General features: G+C 50.7%; 1 protein-coding gene across 1 annotated transcript in view; it reads right to left on the reverse strand.

The window, feature by feature from the left end:
• Window positions 1-14,473, reverse strand: part of SLC18A2 (solute carrier family 18 member A2) — a 34,126-nt gene extending 19,653 nt beyond the window's left edge. Inside the window, exons 1-9 of the mRNA XM_061192930.1 lie at window positions 14,353-14,473; window positions 12,610-12,961; window positions 4,790-4,848; window positions 4,425-4,508; window positions 4,012-4,104; window positions 3,239-3,328; window positions 3,092-3,135; window positions 2,961-3,021; window positions 315-410 (exon numbers count right to left, since the gene is read on the reverse strand). Of these exons, the coding sequence (XP_061048913.1) occupies window positions 315-410; window positions 2,961-3,021; window positions 3,092-3,135; window positions 3,239-3,328; window positions 4,012-4,104; window positions 4,425-4,508; window positions 4,790-4,848; window positions 12,610-12,961; window positions 14,353-14,473 (1,000 nt within the window). The remainder of the gene's footprint in view (window positions 1-314; window positions 411-2,960; window positions 3,022-3,091; window positions 3,136-3,238; window positions 3,329-4,011; window positions 4,105-4,424; window positions 4,509-4,789; window positions 4,849-12,609; window positions 12,962-14,352) is intronic.
• Between the last annotated feature and the right edge of the window lie 1,119 nt (window positions 14,474-15,592).

A 15,592-nucleotide genomic window follows, 5' to 3' on the forward strand; every position in this document is an offset into this window, starting at 1 on the left:
TATTACTTCCACATATATTTAATATAACTTGTCCAGTTCAGAACTGTGAGGAAATGCTGAATGTATTTTTCATCTCTCATTTCTGCCCAGGTCTGATGCCTTGTTATTAATTATGCCCCTATCAGGGATAATACAAAAACTGGACCCAAAACAAACCCCAAAGCTCATTGCTAACCTAAGCACTGACCCCATTAAGTGACAAACAGAAACAATCACTTTACCATCCTGCTACCGGCAGCTCAGCAGGACTACAGTAATGAGACCCAACCTGGGGACAAAAATTCTAGAACCAGAAACTCGCGGCCCAGTCTTACCCAGCTGCCACTTGTGGGAACACATGGTCTCCATCATCCAGATGGGCAGGGCTGGCTCCAGCATGGCAATCCCCATGTTTGCAAAGCAGATGGACCCTTAAAGGGAAGAAGAAGGTTAGTGTCCTTCTGTTTTGGGTCTCAGGTGTCCCCTACCATTTCCAAACACAGTTAAATCCCGTGTGCCCACAGCCAGAACAATCAGCTCAGATACCCAGAACGTCTACTTTTGTAAGAAAAAGACAAATAACAGGTCAAAGGGATAGTGGGGAGTGTTGCTTTTTAAATTATTATTATTACTTAAAACAACTAGAATCCCAGAGTCATAAAGTGTGGAAGTGGAGGGAGGCTTAGTGATCACTAGGTTTAACCTTCCCAATTTATTAATGAAGAAATGGAGTTCCAATTTATTAATGAAGTAACTTGCTTGAGGCTACTCAGCAGCTCAGGCTGACCATACACAGACTCAGGCAACCTGAGGCTCCTACACCTATGTTTCATTGTATAACAAACACAGATATTTCTAATGATGCCCTTGGTTGCCCAAAATTCAAGTGCATTCAGTGCAAATATGCTGTTGAGGGATTTTTTTAAAATCAGCTATACCTATAGGGTATCCATGCAAATATCCATTATCACTGTGTTAACCAGAACCCTTTGTAAATGTAGAACCACCTGGAAAAAAACACACATTGCTGTCCCCATTGTTCGGAGAGTTTCCTGTGCTGTGTGCCGTGGAACCTCTAATTTGCTAGACTCCTGATCCAAAGAACATTGTGCGATCATAATTAAGGTGTTTACATACGATGAAAGATTTTTTCATTCTTTGTAGCATTTAAAGACAGAACATAAAAATGATGCTGAAATGGCTGGACTCCCCTCACCCACCTATTCCGTGTTTTCTTAAATTCTGTATTTGTCTATTTGACGTTAATTACAGGGCCAAACTAACAACCAGAGTTGTTCACGTCTCCCCTGTGATCCAGAAGCCATACTCTGAGCCCCTGCTTTATCTAACTCTCACCCACCTCACCAGTATCTCCTGCCCTAAATCCACCCAGGCAACTGGGGAGAGCACCCAGACTGGAATTATTTAAACTAGCCAATCCTAAACTGTTTACCCTCCCCTACCTTTCCCATGGAAACTCCACTTTCTCATGGAAATGCCTAGGTTCTGGCCTGGGTCTTCCCCTCGCCCCTTTCTGCCTCCTGACCCAACCTGGTGCCTCCCCATGTGGCCCTGAGCGACGTGGCATGCCCCCTTTTCTCCAGAAACATAAGTAATAAAATCATCCTTTGGTGGTATTAATCTCTCCATGTCATCTCGTCACTCAGTCACCTCTGTAAACTAAACCCCAGCGGTAAAAACGAGACACCGCCTGCCCCCCAGCTCCACCCCACACCCCACCATCCAGGCTGCCCGGACCCGCCGACGGCCTGACACTGAGTGCCGGCTCGATTTCTATATTACCTCCAAGGGTGGGTAGGGGTGAGACAGTGAAGGCCCAGGCAGCACGGCCTGCCCACACGTGTGCCCCAAGGTGCAGGGACTCGCATCTCTGGTCCCCCATCTCTCACCACACACGTCCTCACCCCCCAGCTCGGACAGCCAGGGCTCCAGGGGAATCTCAGCTCCGGAATGTTCCCTGTGTCTTGCTGGGGGCACAGCGAGGTCCCCCTGCATGAGGAGGTCACCACACCAGGCTTATAACCCTTTGGTCAACAGGCATGACAGACAAGGTCTAGACCAAGGCCTCTTATGTGTTGCCGGGACCAAACCCAGCAGTACACACCTTAACAAAAGCAGCCTGGGGTTCTGAAAGCGGCTGAATCTGAATGCCCTCAGGCGGGGCGTGCCTCACTTCACCCAGGCTCCCCCCAGCCCTAGTGTCTGTGACTGCCGCTTAGACACACCTACCCCTACCTGGAGGGAACCCTGACCGGGCCTGAGGCCACCCTGCATGGATGCCCTCTCCGGCCTGATGCCGAGGGCCACTGCTGACCACTGTGTCCAGGCCCAGGCCGCGTAAGGCTAGTCCCTCATGAGGCAGCTCCAGGCCTGTGTCACTGGGGTGGTCTTGGGAGGTCAGCTGCTTGGATGGATGCAGCCCATTATCCTCCCCAAGAGCCACAGAACCCCAGGGCGTCCTTTGAGCCCATCTCGGCCAAGAACCCAAAGGTGTCTTCCAGCCGCCTGTCCGCCGCTGCGCAGGATGCCCTCTGCAGAAAGAGAGGCACCCCTTGGTCCTCTGGGGCCCTGCTGTCAGTCTCTATTCACAGATGCCAAGGTGAATCAGAGCACCCACCTAAGGCACCGGCAGGGAGGCCATGGACCCATTCCAGAAGTTCAAGGCCAAACGACGACAGCCTCTGACACAAACACAGGGAGCAAGTTTGGCCCAAAACAATCCTCTGTGGAGGGCGTCTCTGTGACTCAGGCATCTTTGCCCCAGATGAAAAACAACAAAGGAGCTTGGCTGCGTCAGAAATTAATGACAGAAGAAAACCATTTCTTCTGACGTGTAACCTCTTTGTGCCTTTTATGTTTTTCTACAGCCCAACGTTTCCAGCAGCAAAATGAACGCCGGTCCTCACCACCCACCCCCACCGCCTGGCTGGGAAGAACCAGGGGTGCTGGGGGAGCCCCACCTGCGGCGATGAGGATGTACGGGTCCTTCAGCAGGGTGGTTAGCGGCGTCCCCTTCTGGCTCTGTCAGGGAAAACAGGGGTTAGAAGAGGCCATGCGGCCACCGCAGCACCCACCTTGCCCTGCGGCTCACCTCCGGCTGCACCCGGGACGGCTGGAGCACAAACAGCTGAATGGCTACAGGAGAAAAAAAGAAGTGGTGTGGCCCCAAGCACCTGCCCCCAGGGACGCCAAACTCAGGGCCCCCGAGGTCACGGCCAAGGCGTCCACATGGACTCACCTCCATCCAAGAGCACCAGGGCAGCCAGCACCAGGAACGGAGCTGTCTTCCCCACAAACTCGTACAGCACACTCCCAAAGGGGGGGCCCACTGCAAGGAAGAGAGAGAAGGGCCAGTGCCAGGCCCAGGACTGATGACCACCCCCTGGTCTAGAACCATCTTGCGTTTCTTGCGTTTCCCCCTCTACTTTGTTCCAAACACTGTGTGGGGTGGCCACCCTACATTCTGTTCAGGACTGTTAAGTTGCCCTGGCAACTTCCTCCAAGTGGTTTCACACCTGAGACATGGAATCACTCCCAGAGTAAAGGTCAGAGGAAATAAGGCCCGGCAACAGAAGTGCACAGGAAAATGGATCAGTGAAGACTTCATGGTCATTACACAGCAGCACAGACAGGGACTGTGGGCTCCCAGATGAAGGCCAGGAATGTAACAGAAAAGGGAGAGGACCTGGATCTCTCAGGGAAGGTGTTTGCACCTGGTCTGGGAGCTCAGCCCAGAAAGTGGGAAGGTCCTCAGGTGGGATGGTAACTCAGAGAATGTTCAAGAGGAGGGGCCTTGGCAGGCCATCCTGTTCAAGACTTGGGTTTACATCTGGGCCCGGGAGAGAGGTCTGGGGAGTCCAGGTCCTCCCAGGTCAGGACTCTTCCCACCATTTTTCAAAGGCTCCGTGAAATTAGGGAAGAAACAGAGGACAGTAGTGTGAAAGGGGGCTCACTGTCCAACGCCAGATAGGCCCCTCCCCCCAGGTGGCCCCCACAGTGGCCCTCACCCACCTAAGACCCCCATGGCCAGGCCTCCCAGGGCAATCCCCATGGCATTGCCTCTCTCCTCGTCATCTGTGTACACGCTGGCCAGCATGCCCATCCCTAAACAGGAAAAGAAACAGTGACAGCCAAGCTCTGGGAGCAACAGAATAACCATCACGACTCGCCCTCCCCCACCCCCAGCCCAGACTGTGGTCTTCCCACACCTGCCAGACCAACAGAACATAAGGCCAAGCAGCATCCAACAAGGAGGTGGTACCTTCTCTGAGAACCAACCACCAACCACCACCACCACCACCAATACCTAGATTCCCTGAATTATTCCAACTCATTCTGCAAAGGGCTGCCAGCCTGGGCAATGCCGGTGGCCCCTCCAACAGATGGAAGCCCCGGGGCACTGACTTAGGCATTTCCACACCTACCAGCTACAGAAGAGCAGGAGGAGCCGATGCCCTGCAGGGACCTGGCGATCAGCAGGAAGACGTAACTGCGGGAGAAGGCGAACACTGCGGAAATAGGGGCCAGGCCACAGTCACTGTAGACCCACTGGTGCTGTGACCCAATCAGCTCAAACAGGGACCTCCCTTAACCCGATGGGGTATTTCCGTGTTAACTACGTTGTGCTTTTGCTCCCTGAAGACCTCTCCTATCAACTTCTTTCTGCAGTTGTTGCCAAAACACACCCCCACCCCCACCCCCACCCCCGGCTGTGTTCTCAATTCCCAGCTGGTGGTGGTCAGAGCCCACCCGGTGACCCACACTCAGAAGGCAAACATCAGACACTTACTAACTGTTGAGATAAACATGATGCAGAAGCCCGTGAACATCGGAATTGGATAGCCGATTCTGCAAAACAGAACCACAGTGAAAACCTGGTGACTGCTTTGTATTTTTATAAGCCTTTATATTGAGTCTCTCCTGCTTACCCTTTGGGATCAGGTGGATAAGTGTTTGGTCAACTTTTCTAAAAATTCATAGAGTTGGTGCTTCCTATATGACCTTTTTGTGTTTGACTATCTTGGAACGTGAATACATTTACAGATTGCCACTCTGAAATTTCTCTGGAATAAATGTTAATAAAATATTGGCAAGTAACCCAGAACACGTTCAAATACACAGCCCCTGTTTCTATCATTTTGTAAAAATTTCTTTAATTATAGTCTTTGCTAGAGCTTCCCCAAAGGGACAGCTGCAATCAAATGACTCTAGTAAAAGGTCATCAAGTGATTCAACGGGCAGCAGATGCAATGGCACTACATCTAAGAGGCATTAGGAAGCAAGGAAATTTTCAGATCTGTCTTCACGTTGACCCCAATGAAGCCAGCTGAGAGAGACAGACCTTGTTTTCTGTGCAAAAATTCAACATCCTATTTGCTCTGTAAGACCATTGTCTGTACAGGGCTCTGCCACCAGGCGGACGGGGAGGTGGGGAGACCTTGGCCTCCTGGCATCACACCCCTGCCTGGACACCTGGCCCTGCCACTTAACCCAGGCAAATCTCCCCTCAGTCCCACAGAAAGACCACCACCCACCTCCCAGAGCTGGAGTGGGTATGACATGAGATATGGATGTTAAACTGCTACCAGGGCAACCGGAACAGAAAAAGTGCCTCAGAAATTTTGTTTCCTCCCTCATTCTCTTCCTTTTTGCCTGTTTGTGCAGATTAAGCAAGCAGGTTGGTCCCTGCCATATGGACAGGGCATGAGAGTGAAGGCAGCTTCCTTCCCTCCCACCACCTGGCCTGAGAGGGGCCAGCACTGGCTGAGCTACTGCCCTAAAGGAGATCTGAGTCAGCCCAGAACAGCCCTGAGCATCTCCAGGCCTCATCTCCCTCCAGCCCTGGACCCTCCAGATCCTGGAGAGAAACCAAATGAGGAACAGGAACCCCGAGTCCCAGTCACACAGCCTGGGAGGGCTCTTCTATTCCAGGCTTGAACAAAAAAATCATAACACAATACCTTCACCTTAAGGTAACACTCCATTCTCCAAGCACTTACACACGAGCTCAATGATTTGATAAGGGCAGACGACCACCTCCCCATTTTACAGATGAGGAAACTGAGGTACAAAAAATGACTTGTCTAACGTCCTAGGGCTAATTTCACCCAGGGCCATTCAATCCAGTCCAGGACTTTTCCTTGCAAACTTTACTACCTCCTCAGGTATATGCCAAAAGGCATACGTGGCTTTAAATAGAACCCTTCTAAAAGTTCTGGTCACACTTACAAATATTTTTAACTGCTTCATGTGCATCCAGAAACCAAACAGCATCACAAAATCATAGCATTCTCAGGCAGTCGCCCTCCCACAAACCCAGGCAAAGATTCCTCTACTGTGACCTGAAATGAGCTTGTAATTCACAAAGCAGGGCTTGAAGCCAATCCTGTGAACTAGGAAAGATACCAGAGTTCTGAACTGCAGTTCAGATGCCATCAAACGACAGCTTCTCCTGTCTCAACTAACACCGAGCTGACTGCTCTGTGCTCTTACTCATGTAGGAAAAGAAAGCCGTTCACAACACCAGGTCCAACATGGCACTGCTGGATACTGTTGAAGGAAACCTCCAGGAAACTCAGAGAACTCACAGGCAGTTTATTTTCTCAGCAACTACTGCATGTCTGGGGGAAGAATGGACATACGACTGCCCTGGAATAAACACAGGCTTCTCATCCCTTTCAACATCCTACTTGGAAAACCATACATATGTCAAAGCTATTGGAATACCGGCAACATTATGTCCAGTCTACAGCCCAGCCACTGGCCAAGGTCACCTGGCAGGACACAGCTGAGGTGGGCTCCTTCTTACCAGGAGGCTCCAGCACTCCTGGAGACTATAAGGGTCACCTGTGATTCTCACCACAATTCCATGAGGCAGCTGGCTTTATCCCTATTTTCAGATGGCCACATTGAGGCTTGGGGAGCTGCCCCAAATTCAGGGCAATGGGCATGTCTCGTGTGTCTAAGGTGTGGCAGGTCCTGCTAGCATACACTTTGGTGGGGACACCAGTCACAGGAGCAGAGATTCACACAGGTTGAGTGGAACCCAGGGTCCACAGTATCTTTTAAAACCAGGTGGCTCCGTACCCACAGGGCTGTGTGCTTACGGAAGATCCTTTTTACCAAGGCCAGGTGCTGTGTTTTCTTTAAAAATGCTGTAGCTACTGTTTTGCTTTTTAATTCCTTTGGAATTTTAATAAAGCACGAATGGAATAACCAAACGGCAAAGCTAGAAGGAAATTCAAAGGCTGGCCAGTCCAAACCCCCAACGTGCATGAGAAAGCCGAGGTTCAGAGGTGGAGCGAGCCAATCGCTTCTGATACCACTGGGCTCCCGCTGCTTCCTTCTTGTTACCAGACACATGTGCCCTATGCTTTCAACATCAGCCAAGCCGCTGGCAGGGCTGCCCAGTGGAAAGTGCTGGGCAGCGTCCTTCCCTGGAGCTCAGCCCCACGGCCAATGTGGCCCAAGGGGCAGCTCCTGGCTCTCCACCCTCAGACTCTCCTGACCCCCTGAACACCGACCTCAGGAGACTTGCTCAAGGCCCCAGGGTCACTGAGTGATGGGCAGATCGCCACTGTCCTTTCTCCTTCCCCACAATGTCTCCTAAATGGACAGAACCTCAACTGGCATTAGTCATAAATGTCTGATTCGGCCTCTTGTCCCAATTCAATGCCATCTCAATTAAAGTGCTACTAAGCAGAGCCACGTCTGATGTGGCAAACCTTTAACCAAATATCCCATTATCACCCCCTCGTGAGTCATCCTGGCTCACAGTCATCTTCACAGAGCATCAGGGAGCAGTTAATCCAGTTGAATTAAAATAAAAATCATATATTTGAATCCTAGAAAAAAGTGCAAAGCAATAAAAGTTATATTCATTACATATCCCTACCCAGTCAGCAGAGAAACCCCACTATGTCTCTAAATTGTCACTGGCAATCAGTACTTATTCTCTAATGCTACTAATTAGTTTGTCTTTACCATAAAGATTAATGTAAGCTCTCTTCCCAGGCTTGCTAAGACCTGGGTTCCCTCTGCTGTGGTAAGTGGCAAAAGCAAGGACACAGAGTAGGGGACAGGGAAGGGTACAAACTGTCACCAGAGGAGACAAGAGGTGACATCTCCCATTTCAATTACCTCAACATACTCCCCGGAGCAGTAAATGGAAAGGTATTTTACATTTGCTAGGATATACTAGGAAGCTTGTGGTCAACCATTTCATAAATAAAACAAAATTCTTAGGTTCAGCCCCTGGGTCTGTCTTTTTCAGCTATCAGATGTGTGTGGGGAATTACGCGCGCCTTGGATTTCTTATTCTCCAGGGTGTTCACTGACGCACAGGTCACGTGAGGGCTTTGCTCCCACGAGAAGTACCCAATTCCACGGCCAGCTTCTTCTGATTTTGAAGCAAAGACGCTGTCACACCATCTCCACCACCCTAATGACATCAAGGATGGGAAATCCCTTTCCAGAATAGCTGGTTTCCCTGTCCACGGAGGAGCTTTCTGAAAAGGTCACTGCTTATTCCTACAAAGCCCACTTCAGACCAACTGCCGGAAGCTAAAGGGAAAAAAAAAACCCCACAGTAGATTTTGTAGAGATTTCATGCCCTGCAGCTTTCTCCGACTTTCAGATGTTAGCTAAGATTTGTGAGGAAAAATAACTGGCTTTCAAATATACTAGGTAACTATGGAAATAAATTAAGTCACTGATGCTGGCTTGATAAAAAGCAGGCCACTAACACAATGACAAGCTGAGGAGGGAACCATCCCCACCCCTGTCCCCGGAGTTAACCCCTTCCCAAGCTGCCGGGTTCGTTTGGAATATCCTGGGTCTAAAGATGCAACTACTATGTAAGCCTTACGTTAAGCAACTGAAGACCATGATGCCTCGTTCTTAACCTGACTTACAGAAGAGAGAAATGTAAAGGTGGTTTTCACATTGTTTACCAGCCTGGAACATTCCTTTTATGTGTGTATGTCTAAAATCCACTTGCCGGGCCAAAAGACAACAGGTGTTGCTAGTATAAGTCCTTCTACCCCCTTTTACTCACAACTGCAATCACGAAATTAATAGTTAAACTGGAACGATAAAATAAGTCACACAAGCCTCAGAGATGGCAATTAGATCAAGCAAGGCACCCACAGGCTTTGGAAAGTGCGTTACTGGACATGTGATCACCACACTCGCCAAAATCAAAAGGTCCTTTGCTCCCTATCTGGTCACATATTATTCAGTAAAAATATAATTCCCAAAGAGTAAATGAAACAGGAATTACTTGTATCATATTAACAGCCAAATGAGCATTTAAATGCTTCCCAAGAATTGTCATTTTTTATTCTCAGGGTTTGGCATGAGATCTTATCCAATATTTAAAACAGACAGGCAGCCTGCATCCTGTGTCACCACAAAGCCACTCACTCAGCAGCATCGTGACCATGAATTATGGGGCCCCAGGTTGTAATATGGGGGTTCGGATTATGACCTGTGTGATGTTGGGTGTCTCATTTCAGAGTGAGTCCCACTTACGGCAAGAAGCTTTAGAAAGGAGCGGCTCCAACCAGCCTGTCTCTAAGGAGCTCCCCTCACATCTTTGGGGATGCAGGAGGCCTTTCTTTTCCCCACTATCAGAAGCACTGCAGAGACATTGGGAAGTTGGATCAGCTCACATCACGGGCTGGAAAAAGATATTTTTCTAGGGCCAGGGAGGTGAGGGAGGATCCATGTCCCAAAAATCAGGCTGATTTTTCCTAAACTCCCTCCCATGGAATAAAAATAGCACCCAACAACTTACTGTTTGGACCTTCCCTCATTCAGCCTGGCACAACAAGGCAGAGCCCAAGTAGATGCAAAAAAGACTGATTTTGACCTGCATTGTTTACATTTCGTAGCCAAAGATACAAACTGTGTAACAGTAAGCAGATGGAAAGAACAGGAGGGAAGGAAGGAAGCCATTGGCCAGACTCTGGACAAATGCTTTCTCCTCCTGAGTAGCAAACCCTTTTGCCTATAAAATACTAAGACGGACCCAAAAGCTTTTGCTAAAGTCTCCTCAAGATCTGATGCTTCATGTTTTAACTACTCTTTAACCAGAAACATATTAACCAAGTGTAAAATGCTATTGTAAACTCACTTCTTTACAACACTGAAAATGTGAGTCACACGTCTTGTTGGTAATTGCGGATGTGATTGGCACAAATTACATCAGAAGGCTATTTGCAATGGCTCACAAGGAAAGAGTCTGTAAAGGGAAATGTATTTATCACTTCTCTGAGCAGAGCCATGGAGTGCCCAGAAATGCTGAAAGTCCCCAAATTCATATCTACTGGGCTTGGAAAATATTAGAAAAAAATTACTTATCATGATCATTTTGGAGGGACAACAGAGTTTGTTGTCCTACATCAATATTAAAACTTGTTTGCATTTCCACATGACAAGGCAGTGCTAGAAGATGAAGATTATTTTGAAATTTGCTGGAGAGCTGGGAGAAATCAGCTAGGGATTAAAATTTTGCCCTCAATAAGTTCCAAAGTGGATTATGCACCATACCAATAGACTAAATCTCACAGGTCACTAAAGGAAATTAGTTTTCTCTTGGCAGATAATTTTTTGGGAGCCCCAAACATGAGCCTTAGGTGGCTGCAATGTCAAAGCGTTTGGAGTATTTACTAGCGGAAAGGTCTCACTGGTTTTAAACAAGCTGCTGCCCGGTAGCATAAGCGAAGCATTAAAAACAAGAATGGGATTTTTTTGTAAGCTTTTCATTTGCCATTTACGTTTGGAAGATTGGAACACACATCATTTCAGCCGAGTTTCTAAGTATTACACTGTACAGCTAGTGACATTCACGTCCAAGTGATTGGCAAGGCGTTATTACAATAATGTCCTCAATTTTCCCATACAGTATTTGAGCTGTTTGCTTTCTCAGAATACAAAACCCTGAAGCTGTTTTCTGTAATTATACCAGATGCATTTTAAGAAGCGCTCTTAGGCTTGAGAAAAGAAAGAAAACCCTGTAACTACGAAGGTCTGTTTGGTTTTCCTCCTGAAGAACAGAGGAACCGCTGAACATCACCGTGATAATGGTGCCGCTTGGTGGGCTCCCAGTCAGCCCAGCGTCCTGCGTTAACTTGCTCGGCATTTTATGCAGCAGCCTGATAACACTACACAGCAAACTGCAGGCTGGATGTGGCCTGGGATGGTTAAAATGGATTCAGTGGCCCTACTCGGCGCAGAAAATCGAATCACAGAAGTTGAAAATGTGCTTCCATCGGACTCACCATGAGTACGTTACCAGCAACCTGTGCGCCAGAGGACAGCTCGTGCGGAGGAGGGCGGGTCCCCTCTTGGAGCCCCTGCCAACGCTCCAGGCCTCCCACCCCCCAGAGTGGGCCCCGCTCTGAGAAGGGTCCCCTGCTTGGTTTAACGCTTCTGTTGTTGCCATCTTGAAATGCTTGATAATATTTTAATAAAAGGCCCGGCCAGCCCTGCTCCACCTTTCCCAAGGCCAAAGCCTGGTAAATGTACAGACCTCCCTGCTCCCAGCCTGCAGGGGGTGCTGGGCTGACCTGCTTAAAATTGCACTCAGCTCCCTGACTCTGCAACTTGGCTTCGGAACCTCTAGTGGTTCCCAAGTGCCCCCCAAACGAGCCCCACTCCTCTCTCATCTAGCATATGGGGCCTCTTATAGCTCAGCCCCGCCGGGTCCCCCCAGCCCCGTCCTCCTCAGTTCACCCCGCCCCCTCTTTTATTCTCTTTTTTTCTCTAGTCCTTGTCTTGGTTCCTGCTACTAGGCCTGGTTCACAGGTAGGACTCTGGGCACCGCCGCATTTTTCACACTGCTGCCTTTGGGGTCACACTGTTATATAGCGGCCCCCCACCACCACTCACACTCTACCAGCTCCCACTCTTGGCAGCTGACACCTCCTCCCCTCCTCTGCAAGCCCCCTGTCCTGTACTTGGAGCCCCCATATATCAGGCAGAGCTGGCCCACCTCAGTTGTAGAAGAGCAAATACTTGCTGGATGGCCACCAGCAATGGAAATGTGAACAGTTATTCAAAATAATGTGGGTCCCAAAAGACTCCAGAACATTGAGATTAATATAGAGCTAGTTTGGGCAGCTTGAATTATCCAGAAAAAAAAGCCTCTTCCCTTTGTGCACGTGGATGCAGCTTAGTACGTGGCAGGGGAAGAACTGGTACACTGCCTAGGACCTCGGTGTCAGCGAGATGTTTCACATACGCAGCAGGACCACAGCTCATGTGCTACGTTCCCCACCTGGCCATCCCCACGAGCACTGACCACGCCAGCCCTGAAGGAAACCACCTCAGCTGTCTACTAGGAAGCGCATGACCAGAGGTGCAAGAGAAGAGAAAGCCATATGGTACGTACAGTCCCCCAAGGATGGTCATGGTGGCAATGAAAAGGAAGACCAAATGGGAAATCGTGATTGAGTAAGGACAGAAACATAAGGCGAAGGAGACTGGCTTTTTCCCCAGCTTTGGTTTTCCAGATTCTGATCAATGAATGAGAAGCAAAAATCCCAGGGGGAAGTGATCTGGAACAATATAAATATCACACTTTTTGACCAAAATGATATAACCCACCTGTTGGTCAGCAGTCCTATGAACGGGTTGGTGAGGAGCTGGACGGTGGCTTTCGAGGCAAACAACAGGCCGACCTGCACGTTCTCATTCAGGAGGTCTTTGTCTCCACTGGGACAGTCGGAAGGGGCGGTGGACCTGTTAGCCACTGTGCGCTGCGTGGTGGCCTCATGCAGCAGCGCCCCCTGAAGGTGGCCGGTGCTATTGCCGGCGACCACGGTGGAGTTGTCATAATAGGAGAAGATGTTCTGGAAGCCGCCGAAGGTGGAGGCTTTGAGCACTGGCTTGGCAGTCTGGATTTCTATAGCATCTTTCTCATGCTCGATGCTGTACAAGTAACTTGGGATGATGGGGACTGGGAACAAGAGCAGGAGAGTGGTGATTACACTGAAACCCTGCCCGGGACCAAAGCCAGCAAAACCGCGGTCTCGTCAAACGCTAAATGAAGCCCAGACAAGTGGCATGTCTGCCTCCGGAATGGGAACTCCACGCCGACACTGAACAATTTCACGTTGCTCAGCTCTGCGAACAAAGCCCCAGAAGCTGTGAGAGCTCTCAGGGCCAGCTACTGTGCAGACCTGACCCGCCCCAGAGATCCCTGTTCTTTGTGGGCTTTCCCATTACAGGGCTCCTTCACAGGAATATTTTAGGAAAGCAAGATTCGGTCTGAAGTCTAATCAGTGCTGACCTGGGGTCAACCAGTGCTTCTCGGAAAGAGGCTAGAAAGACCTTTAAGTGAATGAATCAAGGAAACAGAAAGCTAAATTTCATTAGGTGTCTTAGAAAAGAATAAACCTGCAGGAAGTAATAATTCGGAAATTCTGCAGCAGGCCCACTTCATCTTTCCATTACTTGAGTGGGAAGCTTCAATGTTTCACACAACCTGGAACATTTGAGACTTTCGGAGAGGAAAAGAAAAACTGATGTACTGTAGGAAGCTTTGGGCATGTGCATCACAGAGCATTCAAGACAAAGGAGGCCTCGGGCCCTTGTTACTGAACTCAGATGAGTGCCCCCGCCCCAGATGTGATATTCCTGGAAGTGAAACCCTGACTGTGTGATGTTCTGAAAACCATCGAGAGAGAACTTTAAATGGAGAGAAGGGAAACAACCCTTTAAAAAATCATTTTTTATTCATTAAAAATTGGGATTTTTTAAGGAAAAGCATGTCAAATCTGTTGCTGTTAATGGTGCTAATTAAGAGAACTGGATGCCAATTATTTAGTTTTTCAAAAATCCATTACAGGAAAAAGATGAAAACAAATGCTGTTAAAATTGCTCTTGATGTGGGTCCTGTAATGTCTCCATGTCAAGTCATTTGTGGAATCACTACCTTTAAATGTCCCTTCCTTTTATGGAGGGAGGGATTTTGACCTGTTCCTTGAGGTGACAGACCACATTATTGACCCACCTTTCCGGGTAGCATAATAATTATTATAACATTATTTTGAATCCTGGGACTTGCTCCTCCTTAATAGATTTTTTTTTAATCGCGTTGAAAGTGACAAGGGGAAGCAGGAAATTATCAGGAGGAAACATAAGTTCTGGGTTTTATCTGCTGTCACATTTTTTGATCGGACTGCCAGGAAAACGAAGCCACAAACACGGCTACTAGCCTAGACGAGGCAGTCTTGGGGAATGTATTTTTGCAAAACGTGTTCTCCAACTTTCCCGAACCGCGCTCGGGTAAGCGGGGCGCCCTGGGAAGGGGTACCCGGGGAGGGGGGACGCCCGGTCCGTACGTACCCACGACGGTGAGCAGCATGTTGTCCAGCAGCAGCGCGAGAAATACGATGAACAGGATGAGCTTCCGCGAGTGACGGCTCTCCTGCAGCCAGCGGAGCAGTGCCAGCTCGCTCAAGGCCATGGCTCCGGGGCTCGGCTCCGGGGCTCGGCTGCGGGCGCGTCGCGCGGTCGGTCAGGGGCTCTGCCGGGCTGGGGGCTCCCCCAAACCCAGGGCCCAGACTTCGCCCGGCCCGGCCGCCGAAGGGGCGCTCGGGAAGCGGCGCGCACCGGGCGGCGCCGGATGGTCCCGGGCGTCCCACCCTCGGCTTACCTTCGGCGAGCGCGTTCTCACCGGCACCTGCGCTCCTTGTTAATAACGCCCGCGAGCGCCGTCTGGGCCCGATCCTGGGCGCCGCCCGGCTCTCCGCCGCCCCCGCGGGTCCCACTTCACCCGCTACGCGCTCGGAAAGTGCCGCGGGACCCCTGCGCACCGTGCGTCCTGCGCCCCGGGTTTCCCGGGACGCCCTGGAGCCCCGTGCGCGGCGCCTCGGGGGGCTTCCCCTGCCCTCGGCCGGGCCCCGCTCTCCCCCGCGCCCCGGGCGGCTATCCGTCCCCAGCGCCGAGCCCCGCGGGCAGGGAGCGGGGTCGGCGTTACCTCGGGTGGTCTGCGGCTGCCTGCCCCGGCCGCCGTGGGCTCCGTCCGTCCGGGCGGCTCCGGGTCGCAGTCTCCGCCCCAGCGCCCGGCGGCCGCCGCTCAGTTTACCGGGTCTGGCTCTGACGTCAGGGCCGGCGGGGGCGGGGGGCTGGGGCGCCCCGGCCTCCGCCCTCCCGCGCCGTCACTGCGTCGGAGTAGCCACCGCCTTCCTTTCCCCCCCAGGTCCCCGACCAGGTTCTGAGCCCGGATCCTAAGGTCGCCCCGTCCTGAGCAGACCCTCGCCCCTGTCCCTGCACTTGGCCGTGAGCCCTGGGAACCCGGGCCCGGGTGAAGTGGATGGGTCGCAGAGGGAGGATGTCAAAAGCCCCAGGGCAAGGGGTCAAGGATTCCGGGGTGAAGGGTCAGGGGCCAAGAAAAGGAGTCAGGGATTAGTGGTTTCATCTGGCCCAATTAGGAGCTAAAGCTCTCTTTGAGCCTCCCTGTTCCTGAAATTGGCCGTGACGACATGAAGGCTAGCGAGTGTGCCAGGGAAAGAGGTCTTAGGGTGTTGGGGGCCGGGGACCGATCTCTTTCCTGGAGAAACCACTCTGCACCCCACCACCCCTC

Source organism: Eubalaena glacialis, chromosome 1 (assembly GCF_028564815.1).
Source record: "Eubalaena glacialis isolate mEubGla1 chromosome 1, mEubGla1.1.hap2.+ XY, whole genome shotgun sequence".
Lineage (NCBI taxonomy): Eukaryota > Metazoa > Chordata > Mammalia > Artiodactyla > Balaenidae > Eubalaena > Eubalaena glacialis.